Consider the following 15,386-nt stretch of genomic DNA (forward strand, 5'->3'; position numbering starts at 1 on the left):
GAGTGGGAAGCAGAGTCTGATCAGCAAGGGACAGACCTGAAGCCTTCTCTGTCCCACTATCAGGAGCCAAGTGCAGTGGTCGGAAGAAGGGTCTGCTGCCAGAGGGAGCTGGCCCCCTTTCTCCTCCTTGGAGCCTGGTCTGTCTGCCTGAAAACAAGCAACCAATGCAAAATGTCTGTGGGATTTCCCTGAGACTCGGGCCTGCATCCTCCTCTCCCCTAGCCATTTGTGGTTTTGGCTCCCAGGGCTGGGAGCTAGGCACTATATTTTCTTTTGGGTTTATAAGTTAAGAGACTCCTATCTTTGATTATCTGTGTCTGATAGTTATTTGAATATATAGTAGATAAACATCAAAAAGAAAAATGACCTGTCTGGGTGCTGTGTATTCTAAGAGCAATATTTTTAGACTTCAACATTACAAATCATTTAGAGTAAAACACTCAAAAATCAGTTATCTTATTTCGTACAAAATTTTGAGTGGTAGGCTATTCTGTGATCAGACCCCTTGAAATTGTGCAGGGAGGACAGTGTAGGTGTTAGAGAGCAAACAACTTCAGGAATTTGTATCAGATGGTATATGAAAGACAAATATTTAGCCTTCATAAATGTACATGCTGCTAATGATTTGGAAACTTAAGCATTTAAAAAATTGTGGTTAGTTTTCTTAAAATAAATATGTACATTGTGTTTTATTCTCATTTTGAGTCTTCTGTTTTGAAGACGTGCTCACATAGTGCTCACACATCCAAAGTGCATACTTATATCTGAAATACATTGTGTGCTGTACACTAATAGAGAAAATCTTTCTTTTTAAACATAAGCAGAGAACATACACATCTGTTTCTGGAAAATGTAAACATTAAACTGTTTTGTTGTATTCTCAAATATGATGTGCCCAGTTTATTTCTGGTGTGCAACTACATTAACATCAGAATTAATTCACCCAGTGTGTGTGTTACCTCTGCTGACCTTGCAGCCCTTATGAGAAACAAACACAGCTTGGCAGGCAACAGAAATGTTTTGGTTTAGAGAGTGTTGTGCTGTGTTTAGGAAACAAACTGTTGGTAAACAGCGCTATTAATATAGATTCAGTACAAACAGAAACATATGTAGACAACAAAGGACTAGGTTTGAAAGAACACAATTGAGATAAAACAATTAAAAATTCCAATAAAAATAAAATTCACAATTTTTATCCATATTGAGTTTTGTAATTGCTACAACTATCTTTCAAATTTATAAATCCTGAATTTGGTGCGTAAGAAGCTGGCGAAATCTTCAGTTTTTCCAGAAATTAAACTGCTTTTGTATGTGGACGCTTCCATTGTATCTTTGTTGCCTGCTGCTGATTTGATGGACAAGCTATTGTAAGAGTCAAATACTGAAGTAGTTTCTTCAGTTCAGAGACTACTTAGAGCTGTGAACTGTTCACATCTCAACATTGTTGCCATATTTGATGTAGGTCTTCTATCAGTTGTTACTGCTGATTTAAATATTTTGCCACAGTATAGCAACTTAATGTGCTTAACCACCCACTCCCTTCCCTACCATTGGGGTGAAATCTTGGATCTGTTGAAGTCAATCACAAAACTTCAGTTGACTTCAGTAGACGCAGGATTACACCTCTGGATTTGGAACCTACCATGAAATCTGTGTATTTAAATGAGACCAGTATTAAATTCAGTGGAAATTAAAAGGGTCATAGGGAATTACCAATTATTTCCTACAGGGTTGTGTATTTGTTGCATTAGGTTTTATTATACCCTTCCACGAAAAATCCTGTATGAGGAAAGAACACACAAGTTAGAACCTTCATCAGGTTGTCGTCTCCTCCACTCACTTCTTGCTCTGTGTTAGCCCAACTCATAGGGTGGCATAAGAGTTGGAAGCTGTTGTACGGGAATTTATTATGCTTTCAGCAGGATTAACTGCCATCTGTTGTGTTTTTTTTTTTTTTTTTTGCTTATAAAACAAACACCTAATGACAGCATGCAGCCTAGAAGGAGCAGACATTATGCTTTGATGTGTCCCTAATTGTAGAATGTTCCAATCGCCAATCTTAGAGTGATTCCAAGAGGGGTTTCTGTGGAGTCTTAGGGGACTCAGTTTGTTCCCATTTCTGATAGCACCATAGATTTTTTTTTCCACTTAAGTATGGGCCTGATCCTGTGCCTGTTGAAGTCAATGGCAAAACTCCCACTGATTTCAGTTATGCAAGACTCAACTCATTTGCTTTCCTTTAAACCTCATAGTAGAGGGGAACATATGGCTCAGTATCTACAATTCCTTTGATTTTAATATTATTCTGCAGCTAGTTTAACATTAAAGTTTGTCAAATATGTATTTGTTAGTCAAAAACACTCGTATCTAAAATATTTAGTTTTCAGAATTGGTAAGCTGTGTGAGCTGACTCATGTAATCTTTTTAAAAAGGGGAGAGAGAAACTTTAATATTGTAGTGCTATATATTTCATAGTTTTTGAATCAATAAATAGGATCAAACATTAATAGTGTTAAAATGGATATACTTATTTACAAAATTTTGTATCATTTTAGTAACATTGAATCTGAGAAATGGAGAGTGACATTTATCAAGTTTATGAAGATGAAATTCATTCTTTGGAAGAAGAAATTGAAATGTTAACTCAAAAGTTTGAAAACAAACAAGAATCTACATTTTATTCTGATGAAGAGATACAAATATCAATGTATGTATTTTATATGTTCAGATTAATTTTGGTTTTTGAATGTATGTTCAGCATTGTTCTTGTCCACCCTCATTCATGCTGTTTCATAAAGTAAACATTTTAGCAATAAAAGAATCAGAAGTATTGAGAAATGCACTTGGTAGTTTAGTGGTGGCTGAAGTGTAGCCTTCAGAAGTTTGCAGTGTGACCTGTGTCTGCCTTCTTTAATATGGAGGTACAACCTGTGGAGTTCACAGATTCTATCATGCACTGCTCTGTGCCTACTCTCTGTTGCATGCTGCACCTCTGTATTAAAAATGAGGATAGCAGTGATTTGCTATATTAAATTTTATGTTGGGATCCTGACAAGTTGCTAATTTTTTGACTCTGATTTAAATCTATAATTACAAAGTAAAATAATCTTCTTGAAGCAAATGGGTTTTTTTTTTATTATCCTAACTGGAAAGATGCAGATAAGCTGCCAAAACTCATTTTACTGAATGCTCCTGTGTCAATGTGAGACCTTTCCATAACCACTAGCCTGTTGGTACATGGCAGGGAACATAAAGTATTTACATGGAATAGAACTTACATGAGTAGTGCCACTGAATTCAAAGTATAACTGAAATCATAAGACATTTCTGAACCACCTTCATAGATCTACATGTTAGAGCAACTCTTTTTAAAAGGTTTCTCTGTGCCCTGGTGATTGCTAATGGATCTTTTCAATTCTAGAAAATCACTCCAAGGAGAATCTAAACTACATGAATCTCCACCAGATCTGAAAGCTGAACTGGATTGTTTAGAATCTGACCTCTCTTTTTTAATGAAATTTACTGGCATTTGGTTCACAAATTACTCCAAGGAAACAGTGGAAAAAAGTAAGCATTTGGTTGCCTATTAGTAACATTGCAAGCATTTTGTCACAGTTTGTTTGCAGTTGCAGATTATAATTCAGCATTCAACATTTGCAGAAAAACTTGTGCTTTGAAATGATAAAACACTAGTACAGTAATTGCTGGTAAATGGAATTCTGTGATGTTTATACATACTGCCAAATGATTCTTGGTTTTACACTCAATGGTATTACAAGGTTATAACAGAAGACAGAATGTTGCCAATATATATATCGCTGGAGATACACTGAAGATCTAATTTGACTTTCTAATCCATTTGGTAGGAAAGTTTTTCACTTACGTGGTTAATTGCATGATTTATATTGTGTATAACATACATTGCCCGCTCTTCAAGTTTATAGCTTAATATTGTTTTTGCTAATGGGGAGACAGAATAATTATTGAATGTGATCAGAAATCTAAAATATTTTAACCTACTTTATAGCTGGAAACAAAACTATGCAGAAGCACAGATTGTCAGGAAATTGCTATTCACTGCCTTTTCAGATGGAATTTCATCTTCTAGAAATACAGGTAATGACAAGATATTTCTATGGGCGGGGGGGGGGAATCCAAATGGTTATGGATGTGTATTTGTCATGATAGAAGAAAAACTGAACTTTTGGAATGGGTACTGTCACAGTCCTGGCTGAGTCCCCCTGGTGGACAGTCCACTGGTCTGTTATAATTGGGTCCGCCTTTGAATCCTACATGCATCAAATCCAGCTGCATTTGCAAAATCTAGTCACTGCTTCCATTTGAGGGTCTCCTAAGACAGTCTCCTGGTTAGGCCTCTTGTCTGGCACCCTTACTGGGATGAGGGTCTCTGCAGTCCCACTGCGATAGGACCCAAAATTCATGTTGAGACCTTCCTAACTTCTCCAGCCACTTTGCACATTCTTCCAGACATCCACCTAGCTGTGGTTGCTCTGGTTTACAGTTCCTTTGTCAGGGACCACATGGTTGTTCAAGCAAGGAAAACAGGTTCTCCAAAGAAACTACTTAAAATACACATTTTACTATGAGTGCTTTGCCTGCCCAGAGACATTCAGATTTAAACTGGATTAAGTTACAGCAAACTAATTCCACTTTACTCCTGAATGAAAGCATCTACAGGGGGGTGTGTGCATGGGTGATGGTGGTGGAAACGTTTATTTTATGCACATTGATTTCATACCTTTTAGCTGATTCACCTTAACTTACCTGAGTGTCCCCTATGTGGACATGCCCTTAGCACAAAAGAGTTACAGATCTATGCAAAGCAATAGATGCCTGAATGCAATCCCGCCCTTAGAGTTCTTACCATTCCTGAGAGTTCTTGGGATTGATCAGTGTTGGAGGTAGACAAAGCCTCTCCTGCCTCCATTCCAGCTGTGATGTCTGTTTCTATTGATGGGATGGACTGCTTGCTTGGAGAGCATGTCCGTTTTAAAAGCAGTCTATGACAACTTTTCTCAAAAAGAAAAGGAGTACTTGTGGCACCAATTCAGCAGTCTCTCGCTGGAGTCTGTTTTTGAAGTTTTTTTGTTGCAATATTGCGACTTTTAGGTCTGTAATTGAGTGACCAGAGATTGAAGTGTTCTCCGACTGGTTTATGAATGTTATAATTCTTGACGTCTGATTTGTGTCCATTTATTCTTTTACGTAGAGACTGTCCAGTTTGACCAATGTACATGGCAGAGGGGCATTGCTGGCACATAATGGCATATATCACATTGGTAGATGTGCAGGTGAATGAGCCTCTGATAGTGTGGCTGATGTGATTAGGCCCTGTGATGGTGTCCCTGAATAGATATGTGGGCACAGTTGGCAACGGGCTTCGTTGCAAGGATAGGTTCCTGGGTTAGTGGTTCTGTTGTGTGGTGTGTGGTTGCTGATGAGTATTTGCTTTAGGTTGGGGGGCTGTCTGTAAGCAAGGACTGGCCTGTCTCCCAGGATCTGTGAGAGTGATAGGTCATCCTTCAGGATAGGTTGTAGATCCTTGATGATGCGTTGGAGAGGTTTTAGTTGGGGGCTGAAGGTGATGGCTAATGGCATTCTGTTGTTTTCTATGTTGGGTCTGTCCTGTAGTAGGTGACTTCTGGGTACTCTTCTGGCTCTGTCAGTCTGTTTCTTCACTTCAGCAGGTGGGTACTGTAGTTGTAAGAATGCTTGATAGAGATCTTGTAGGTGTTTGTCTCCGTCTGAGGGGTTGGAGCAAATGCTGTTGTATCGTAGAGCTTGGGTGTAGACGATGGATCATTGGTGTGGTGTGGGTGAAAGCTGGAGGCATGTAGGTAGGAATTGCGGTCAGTAGGTTTCCGGTATAGGGTGGTGTTTAGGTGACCATCGCTTATTAGCACCGTAGTAGTCCAGGAAGTGGATCGCTTGTGTGGACTGGTCCAGGCTGAGGTTGATGGTGAGATGGAAATTGTTGAAATCGTGGTGGAATTCCTCAAGGGCTTCTTTTCCGTGGGTCCAGATGATGAAGATGTTGTCAATGTAACGCAAGTAGAGTAGGGGCATTAGGGGACGAGAGCTGAGGAAGCGTTGTTCTAAGTCAGCCATAAAAATGTTGGCATAGTGTGGGGCCATGTGGGTACCCCAGCAGTGCCGGTGATTTGAAGGTATACATTGTCCCCAAATGTGAAATAGTTATGGGTGAGGACAAAGTCAAAAAGTTCAGCCACCAGGTTTGCCGTGACATTATCGGGGATACTGTTCCTGACGGCTTGTAGTCCATCTTTGTGTGGAATGTTGGTGTAGAGGGCTTCTACGGCCATAGTGGCCAGGATGGTGTTTTCAGGAAGATCACCGATGGATTGTAGTTTCCTCAGGAAGTCAGTGGTGTCTCGAAGATAGCTGGGAGTGCTGGTAGCATAGAGCCTGAGGAGGGAGTCTACATAGCCAGACAATCCTGCTGTCAGGGTGCCAATGCCTGAGATTATGGGGCGCCCAGGATTTCCAGGTTTATGGATCTTGGGTGGCAGATAAAATACCCCAGGTCGGGATTCCAGGGGTGTGTCTGTGTGGATTTGTTCTTGTGCTTTTTCAGGGAGTTTCTTGAGCAAATGGTGTAGTTTCTTTTGGTAACCCCCAGTGGGATCAGAGGGTAATGGCTTGTAGAAAGTGGTGTTGGAGAGCTGCCTAGCAGCTTCTTGTTCGTATTCCGACCTATTCATGATGACGACAGCACCTCCTTTGTCAGCCTTTTTGATTATGATGTCAGAGTTGTTTCTGAGGCTGTGGATGGCATTGTGTTCTGCAAGGCTGAGGTTATGGGGCAAGTGATGCTGCTTTTCCATAATTTCAGCCCGTGCACGTCGGCGGAAGCACTCTATGTAGAAGTCCAGTCTGTTGTTTCGACCTTCAGGAGGAGTCCACCTAGAATCCTTCTTTTTGTGATGTAGATAGGAAGGTCTCTGTGGATTAGTATGTTGTTCAGAGGTGTGTTGGAAATATTCCTTGAGTCGGAGACATTGCTGGGAATATTCCTTGCTCCAACCTTCCTCTGTTGGTTGCTGGGCAGAGTCTTGTTAAAAGTTAACGATTCTACTGGAAGCAACCCAATTGCTCTACCAGAGTGGAACTATTTAATGTTGATAGTCCCTTGATGGCCCTATATAAGCTTCCCAGATTTAATCCGTTCCTGCTACAGATTGGAAGTTGTAATGAACGCCAAAGGTGACGATAATAGATGTTGTTAATGAAAAATTAACTTGACAGACTTATTATCAGACTGTCATAGATGGATATTACATATACTGATCACTATATGTGGGGTCAGGAAGGAATTTTCCTCCAGGTCAAATTGGCAGTGATCTTGTGATTTTTTTTTTTTTTTTTAACGTCTTCCTCTGCAGCATGGAGTGCAAGTTGATTGCCAGGATTATCTGAGTATATCTCACTTAATCAATTTGCTGCCACTGCGGGCATTGATGCACCTTCTATTCTCTACCTGTTGCATGTAATAATTTAGTCTCCTGTGGGCTGTAATAATGGGGTCTAATTTTGGTTGTTGGGTTTAATATGCAAGTGCTGGGTGGTGTTATGGCTTGTGATAAATATGAGGTCAACTAGATGATCTAGTGGTTCTCTCTGACTTTATATTTATTTTCCAAACTTTGGCATATTATATCTTTAAGTCTTTTACTGTCTTAAACAGGGCATATGAGTGCCATTAACGTTAATCAGAAATAAGCACGTGCATCAAAAAAAAAAAGACTATATTGTCCTCTTTAGGGAGTTACACTGTTTTAATACATTTGTTTTTATTACATAAAACTTAGCTTGTTAATTTCTGTAAGCATCAGTTATCAGACAAGAGGTAATTGTTTTCAAGGTTTTTTTTTCTGTTGTACTTTAGCTGATGCTCCAGTGTCTTCATTTTTTGCTGAGGATATACTTACACAGAGATATTGTTACTGAATAAAGATACCTATGAACATGTAAAAGAAATATGGTTTAAGTCTACTTGAAGAGACAAATTAGTTCTGAAAGATTCGGTCAAAAATAACTACAAGGAATTAAGTTTTGACAACTTGGAAGAAAAAATGTAATTTTATTAAGTAGAACAGAGAAAATTAGCCATTCAGATGTATCTGTGAGGTGAAGAGTGATAAACGTGCCAGAATGAGGTTGGGAGGAAATGGTTTCTTACAAAGTCCTTCAGATGTATACTTATATGAAGTAGTATCATAAATTCAGTCTATCTGATGCACTTTTGAAACCAGCATGGTATATTCAGATTCTTCAGAATCAAAGCTTTCATTAAAAAAAAAAGTAAGTAAGGGTTAGCTTTCATAGTAACTGATACACAGTGGTGGTGTCCTCAGTTTGCAGAGAGTGTGAAACTATGATGCTGGGAGTCAAGATCTTCCTTACTCCCATTAATTTAATTAGAATATTACTTCTGACACTAGTATTTAACTGCTGGTCATTCTATCAGCTGTGATGGTGAAATTGTGGGTGAGAATGAAACACACACACAGGAATTTAGAGTTGTTGTATGAAAAAAAAGAGTGAAGAAAGAGTCGATAGAGATAAATAGGGAAAGGAGGATAGGAAAAGGAAAGATATACAAGACAGAAATAGCTGTTGTCCTGGCCTGAAAATATTTTCCCACTGAACAATAGTGAACGCAGTTTAACAAAGAATAATATCTGAAAGTTGAATCGCCATATAAAGGCCGTATTCTACTTTTAATCTTTGATCAATCATTGCACTGATATCAATGGATTGTGGATTTAAGGTAGAGTATAATCCTAAATTTATGAAGCAGCATATGGACTTTAATAGTGCCAACCCCAAGAGTTCATAAATGAGTCACAACCTCCAAAATCATGAGATATATATTTTAATTTGGGTCTTTTTATTTGTCTCTTTGTTTTTAATCTTTAGAGTGAACTTGCGTTATGTTTTTAAGCTTTTCCCCTCAGCTATGAAGCTTGTAAGCTTAACTTTATTTGAAATGAAGGGGAGATTTTCGTTTAACCCCAGGAGTCCAAGAGTTGGACTTCTAAGAAAAACACGAAATATCATGACAAAAATCAGAAAAGTTGGCAACACTGGTTTAACTACATATGGAATTTGGCCCCCTCCAAAAATAGGTATAAATTGTTGCCTTTAATGGGTAGAAAAGTCTCATAATATATAAAATCTTAAATATAAGAAAAACGTGAACCTGTTTAGTAACACAACAACCCTACATATTAATGAGACATTTACTAATCAGCTTCCATTATAAAGCCTTATATTAACCTCCTAAAGCTATGGCTTGGTCTGAGCGTTGCCTTGTTTACCCTAAAAACAAAGGAGAATGTTTCTGCAGAATTTAAGAAAGTGAATCTAATTGTTCTTGAGCTACAGATAATTAAAATATTCTGATTAGAAATTTTTTACTTTGTCTAACATTTTCCTCTTAGTTCAAAAAACAGTTCGGGTCTCCCTCTTCAGACTTCTGATATAAGCAAATCTTGGGCCATAATTGTGACCCTAAGTCTGCAAGCCAAAGCACATGTTTAACTTTACTCACAATTGTAGACCCATTGACTTAAATTTAGGACTGAATCCTACAAAACTGTACTCAGCTGAGCAGTCATCACTTGTGCAAAACGATTCGCTGAAGTCAAAGGGACTATTCACCTTAGTTTGTTTTTACAGAATCATGACCTCATTTAATGCATTGTGAAGTTAGCATGTTGAAGTGAAGATGCAGAATTTCATGTTGATATTCTAATAAAATTTCAGGCTAATATTCTAATAAACATCCATGTTGACTGTGCACTAAATTATTTAAATCTATGTCGTTAGATGGCAGTATTTCACTATTTACTGGCTGATTATTGAATTTAAATTACATTTTTTTTATCAGAGAAATTGTGATTTTTATGTGAATTTGTTTTGTTGATGGGTCATTTCCTGGGGGAAAAAAAACAAAAAAACAAAAACCTGTGTCAAAATTATAATTTAAAATGCTAGTAGAGAGAGATTAATTTTCTGGTTTTGTTTCCCCCCCCCTTTTGCATTATATAATTTAAGTTTCTGATATTTCATGCTTTTAAAAATATGGAGCTATATAAGCATCTTCTAGCATAGAGGGAATTACATATACAGACTCTAATGTGTATAGCACCTATCTACTTGTACAGTTATTAAATACAACAAAAATATATGGTCTTGTATATGTAAAATCTCTATCATATTACAAGTCAGAAAATTTAAAGCTGTGGTTTCCATAGCAATTATAATTCAGCTTCCTTGTATGCGCTGTATTACTATGTATGGTGTTCAATTTGAAGATTTTATTTATAATGTGACTGGATTACATTCATTGTGAGAATATCTATGAATTATTTACCTACAGTAGTAAAATGTCAGCACAACATTTCATGAACAAAGCAAATGGACACATCTTGCTTTTAATTTCTGTTTTTTTAAAGAAACGGACAATGCAGCATGCTTACTATGACATTCAGATTTTTGTATGTGACTAATGTGTGCACTAACTTTTTTTCCGGAAGTATAGTTCAGAAGTTCGTATGTAACGGAATTGAAAAAAATCTTTTTTTTTTTTTTTTAAAGAAAATATCCTGTTGTGTATTTGGTATGTTGGAGGTTCTGTGGAAATATTTCATACACTGCTATTTGGCTACCTCAGCAGCATGAAAGAGAGGCTGTCTGTGAATTTTTTTGTGCATACAACATTTGTTTAAACAAGGAATTGTTTGGGTAATGGCAGTCTTGCGTTTAAGGCACAAAATTGGACGTTGTGAGATGGGGATAATCCTGGTTTTGCTACAGACTTCCTGTGTGATGTTATCCAAGACACCTAGATCTCCAATGTGCAATGAAAACACTGAAGTCAATGGGGGTCTGCATGGATACGGGGGTTTGCCCATATTTCTCAGTGCAGGATTGGGTCCTTTAATCCGCAATTTTAAAACTTGAAAATTTTCCCATAACTTCTGTTCCTTACGCTCTCCACCTGTAAAATTAGGATGATAAATGTTTTACCTCGTAGGAGATTCGTGTTGGGACACAGATTTACTAATATGTGTAAAGTATTCTGAGACCCTTAGAATAAAAATATAGCTCTAATCCTCCTGTTAGTATTCTCCCAAATCTCTTTTCGAGGCATGTCCAATTGGGTAACACATCTTCCACCCAGTTCTGGTCTAAGTAAGGATTATTTTTCTTCCCCGTTTTGGGGAGATATAAAATGGCCACAGCATAGATCTTCCAATTGAATGAGTTAAATTCTTTTGTTTCTGCAGGTTCTTGACTGAAATCTGAAAGTTTTACCACAGCAAAGGGTTTTTACTTTTGTCTCTAGATTTAAAAAAAAAAAAAAAAAAAGCCTGTACTGATGCTAAAAGTCATTAATAATGAAAGATGGAGTCCCATGTGCCAAAGCAGAGATCCTTTACAGAAAGATGAAGTTTGACATAAAAATACCATGAGATTCTGCCATATTGTACTTAAACTCTCTCCAAGTACATACACAATTTTAGCTTTATACTAACTTTAAACTCTATCACGTCAAATCTCAAGAATATTGAGGGAGTGGTCAATTTAATTAAAAATTGCCGTTTTCCAGAGGATTTTTTTTCCTTTAAACATTTTCAGTGGACCATAAGATGGCGTCTGGGCATAAAATGGTAGTGTCAGTTTCCTGGGATGCCAGTTTTCTATAAAGATACAATTGCTTACATCCAATAACTGTGCTAGCAGTTTGTCTGCTGCTCTGTGCCCAGATCTGAGCCTTCTGCTATATGTTTTAATTGATTTTCTTTCCTTATGATGCTTATTCAACTTCCCAAATTTTATAAAGTATCTTGGCTAGCCTTCTCCAACTCTAGTCATGGCAACATTGGCAATGTCCCTGTCCAAACAATGCTACAGAATGTCATGATATGTTTTCATTTGACTCCAGCATTCCCATTAAATTTGTTTCCTCTACCTTACCTTTCCATGAGTTCATAGTAGCTGGAATAGGAAAAACAGTATGGTATGCCCCACTGCAGTGAGAAGTATTAATGCGGCCTGTTTCATGATGTCTTTCCAAGTGATGTGTTCTAACTGTCCTTTCCCAAGCTAACTGCTCTGGCATGTTTTAAAACATATAATACAAAGAATTATATTTTTTCTATTTGAACCTACTTTCTCACTCTCTTTGTGAAAGCTAAAATTGCATACATGGTTTGAGATTTTAATTTGGTATACACGTTAATCACACTTATTTCTGCAGATATATTTGTGTACGCGTATTCTTGTGAAGTAAAATGAAAGTAAGGCAAAATGGATGTCATAAAATACAAAACAAATTCAAGAAATAAAACACAAGGAGAACTGTAGAGCAAATGATTTTCTTATTCCTCTCTTTAGATCACATTACAGTATTATATGTATTAGTGGTTGGATGACAAAGTTTTGTTTGTTATACCGCAGGTTCTCAATCTTTTTCTTTCTGAGCCCCCACCCCGCCCCTCAAGCATGGCCTATTTGTGCTACAGTAACAGGTTTTCTGCATATAAAAGCCAGGGCCAGCGTTAGGGGTAGCAAGCAAGCGGATTGCCTGGTGCCCCATACCACAGGGACACCTGCAAAGCTACATTGCTCAGGCTTCAGCCCCAGGTGGCTGGGCTCAGGGCCGCAGGTGGCAGGGCTTTGGGTTTCTGCCATGGACCCCAACAAGTCTAAAGCTTTCCCTGCTTGGGGGGACGCCCGAAACCTTGCGGACCCCTAAGGGTCCATGGACCTGTGGTTGAAAACCAGTGTTACACAAATAGTTAATTTGTTAATATTACTTGTTGAAGTCATGCTGGGGGATGAAGAGAATGGGACAATAATAGATTTAAACAGAAAGCAATGCTATGTTATGAAGCATACAAGCACCATCCTCTTGTACTTCTTAAAAATTACCATTTCTCTTCAAGGGAGCGTAGGCATTATTCCAATAGGTTGTTACCTTTGTACTATTTATGTGTATGATCAAAGATTTTTTGTGTAAGTAGACCTCACTTTAAAATCTGTGTTTAAGATCTCCTTAACTAACAAGTTTATATATAATTATAAATTAATCTGCATTTTTTCTTAATTTCTCTAATCTAGAGTAATGAAAGCATATCTGCTGTTGTTACTGACCTCAGCATTATAATGGAATGTGGTGAATATTTGGATTTAAGCAAGTTTGTGTCCAGGTAAGGTTTTTGTTTGTTAAATAAATTATTTTTGTATGGTTGATATGGTTCATTGTACTAGAGAAAGTATTGAGTGGGTTGATTCTTTAGATTTGTTGAAAAAGCTGTGTCATTTTCTTCGTTTGGTAACATGTTGTAATCAGTGGCTCTTAAATACCTTCAGATTACTGGGTTTGATACAGGAATTAATAGAGGTAATTCTATGGTTTGTGTCATGGCAGGAGGGCAGATTAGATTATCATAGATTTTTAAGGCCGAAAAGGGCCATTTATGAATTATGAAGCCATATTAAAAACAGGAATACATATTTTTGCTATGTGTTTTAGAACTTTGTATTGCTTAATCCAGAGATAATTTAACTAATTTCAATTAATATGCAAGAAATCCTTTCAAGGTCTGCTTTTCTGTTCCAACATTGTTATACGTGGGCAAAATGTGTGTGATCGCATCTCCCTCTAGTGAATGACCCTCAAAGGATAGGAATCTGTTTCTTATTCCTAGCTAGTTAAGGGACAACTGGTCAAGCAGCCTTATATAAAGGGATGTGTGGTTGTCTCAGTTTGCATATAAGATGTAAACAATGTCCTCAGCAAGAGAGAAGAAAGAAGACAAAGAAAATCTGCATCTCAGCACACAAGTGACAGAAAACTGCATGTAGCATCTTACCTCACTAGACTATGTTTCCTTCTGCTCAGCTGGTTAGAACTTTGAGGGGGCTAAACGACAAAAATGAGGGGCAAACACCCCAAGGTGTATCTCTCCCTGTCAATCTCCTCCTTCGTACTTGAGAAGACAAAAGAAACAGCCATTGGACTTTGGGAGAGAGGTCCAGATCTGTAAAGTTTGGTCAGTAATTCTGTTACAAGGATATAGTAAGGACTTCACTTTGAATCAAGGATAGTTTAAGTTAGGCCCTAGGAAGTGTTTTAACTTTATTTTTCTTGTAACCATTTCTAACTTTTTGCCTCATTGCTTGTAGTCATTTTAAAATCCCATTGTAGTTAAATAAATATTTTTATTCTTTAATTGAAACTAATCCGGTGTGTTTAACTTAAATTGGGTAACGCCATTTAAGGTGGCAAGTTGTTGTGTATTGTTCCCTTAAAGGGACAACAGATATAATATATTTGGACTGTCAAAGAGAGGGCTGGTCAGTACAATACATATATTTTTGGGAAAATCTAGGACTGGTAGTGTGTTGGGGTCACTCTGCAGAAAGAACCGAGGCTGGTAAAAGCTAGCGTGTGACCCGTGTGTGGCTGGCAGGCTGCAATTACCTATAGACATTCAGGGTGTTTGCATGCTGGCAGGCTGCTTGTGAGTGGGTCAGGTGGTAGCTACTGCAGTCAGGCATTTTAAGGCACCCAAGGTGCAGAGCAGCCCCTCACTTGGCTAGATTGCACCCCAGTATGTCACAGTCATGCTACCAGTCCGGCCTACAATGGTCTTTTTTTAAACAAGTTTAATATTTTTATTGAAGTGACTTGTAAAGTACATATTTATCATTCTTATCAGAGAGGTGAGAAGTAAGTAGAGGCACTGGCATTTTAACCCACAATCTCCTGTTTACTAGACAATTATTTAACCAGCTAAGCCATGGCATTTAGTGCTACCATCCTCATAGGTCAGGAATGTGAGGCTTACTACTGGTATCGTGTAACCTGCCATGAATCAGTTGCTTGGTGACTAAACTGGGAACCCCACCACTCACCAATTCATAGTGGTGGGTATGCCAGATACCCACTGGAATGAAAAACAATATTCACAAAGGAGTAGTTCTGTCTGGCACTGATACCTTGTAGACAGTTCTTGGTTGAACAGAAGCTAGGGCAGAAAACTCTGAACTGAATTCACTGGGGAGAAAGCGTCAGGTGGTTGGCATTGCAACTCAGTTCTGCTCTCTGGCATCTCCTGCATTGGTGCTGGCTTCCAAATATCTTTGGTCTTTCGTGCCTTTTGATCCAGTCAGTAGGACCAAATCCCCCCTCCTGGTAATAATGCAAGCCTCCGTATTTTTCTGCCTAGGTGTATGTGCCAAAGGTTTGGGTATGATGGTTGCCCTCTTCATTGCTTGCCGGAATGCGAGGACAATCTGCACTGTGAGGATGACCTCAGTGAGGTCGA

General features: G+C 38.2%; 1 protein-coding gene across 1 annotated transcript in view; it reads left to right on the plus strand.

Annotated features, from left to right (window-relative positions):
• CENPP (centromere protein P) overlaps positions 1 to 15,386 on the plus strand; it is a 331,014-nt gene that overhangs the window by 742 nt on the left and 314,886 nt on the right. Inside the window, exons 2-5 of the mRNA XM_077823091.1 lie at positions 2,556 to 2,707; positions 3,422 to 3,567; positions 4,028 to 4,116; positions 13,174 to 13,262. Coding sequence (XP_077679217.1) covers positions 2,574 to 2,707; positions 3,422 to 3,567; positions 4,028 to 4,116; positions 13,174 to 13,262 — 458 coding nt within the window. The 5' untranslated portion in view covers positions 2,556 to 2,573. The remainder of the gene's footprint in view (positions 1 to 2,555; positions 2,708 to 3,421; positions 3,568 to 4,027; positions 4,117 to 13,173; positions 13,263 to 15,386) is intronic.

This window comes from Eretmochelys imbricata, chromosome 7, assembly GCF_965152235.1.
Source record: "Eretmochelys imbricata isolate rEreImb1 chromosome 7, rEreImb1.hap1, whole genome shotgun sequence".
In the NCBI taxonomy this organism is placed as follows: Eukaryota; Metazoa; Chordata; order Testudines; family Cheloniidae; genus Eretmochelys; species Eretmochelys imbricata.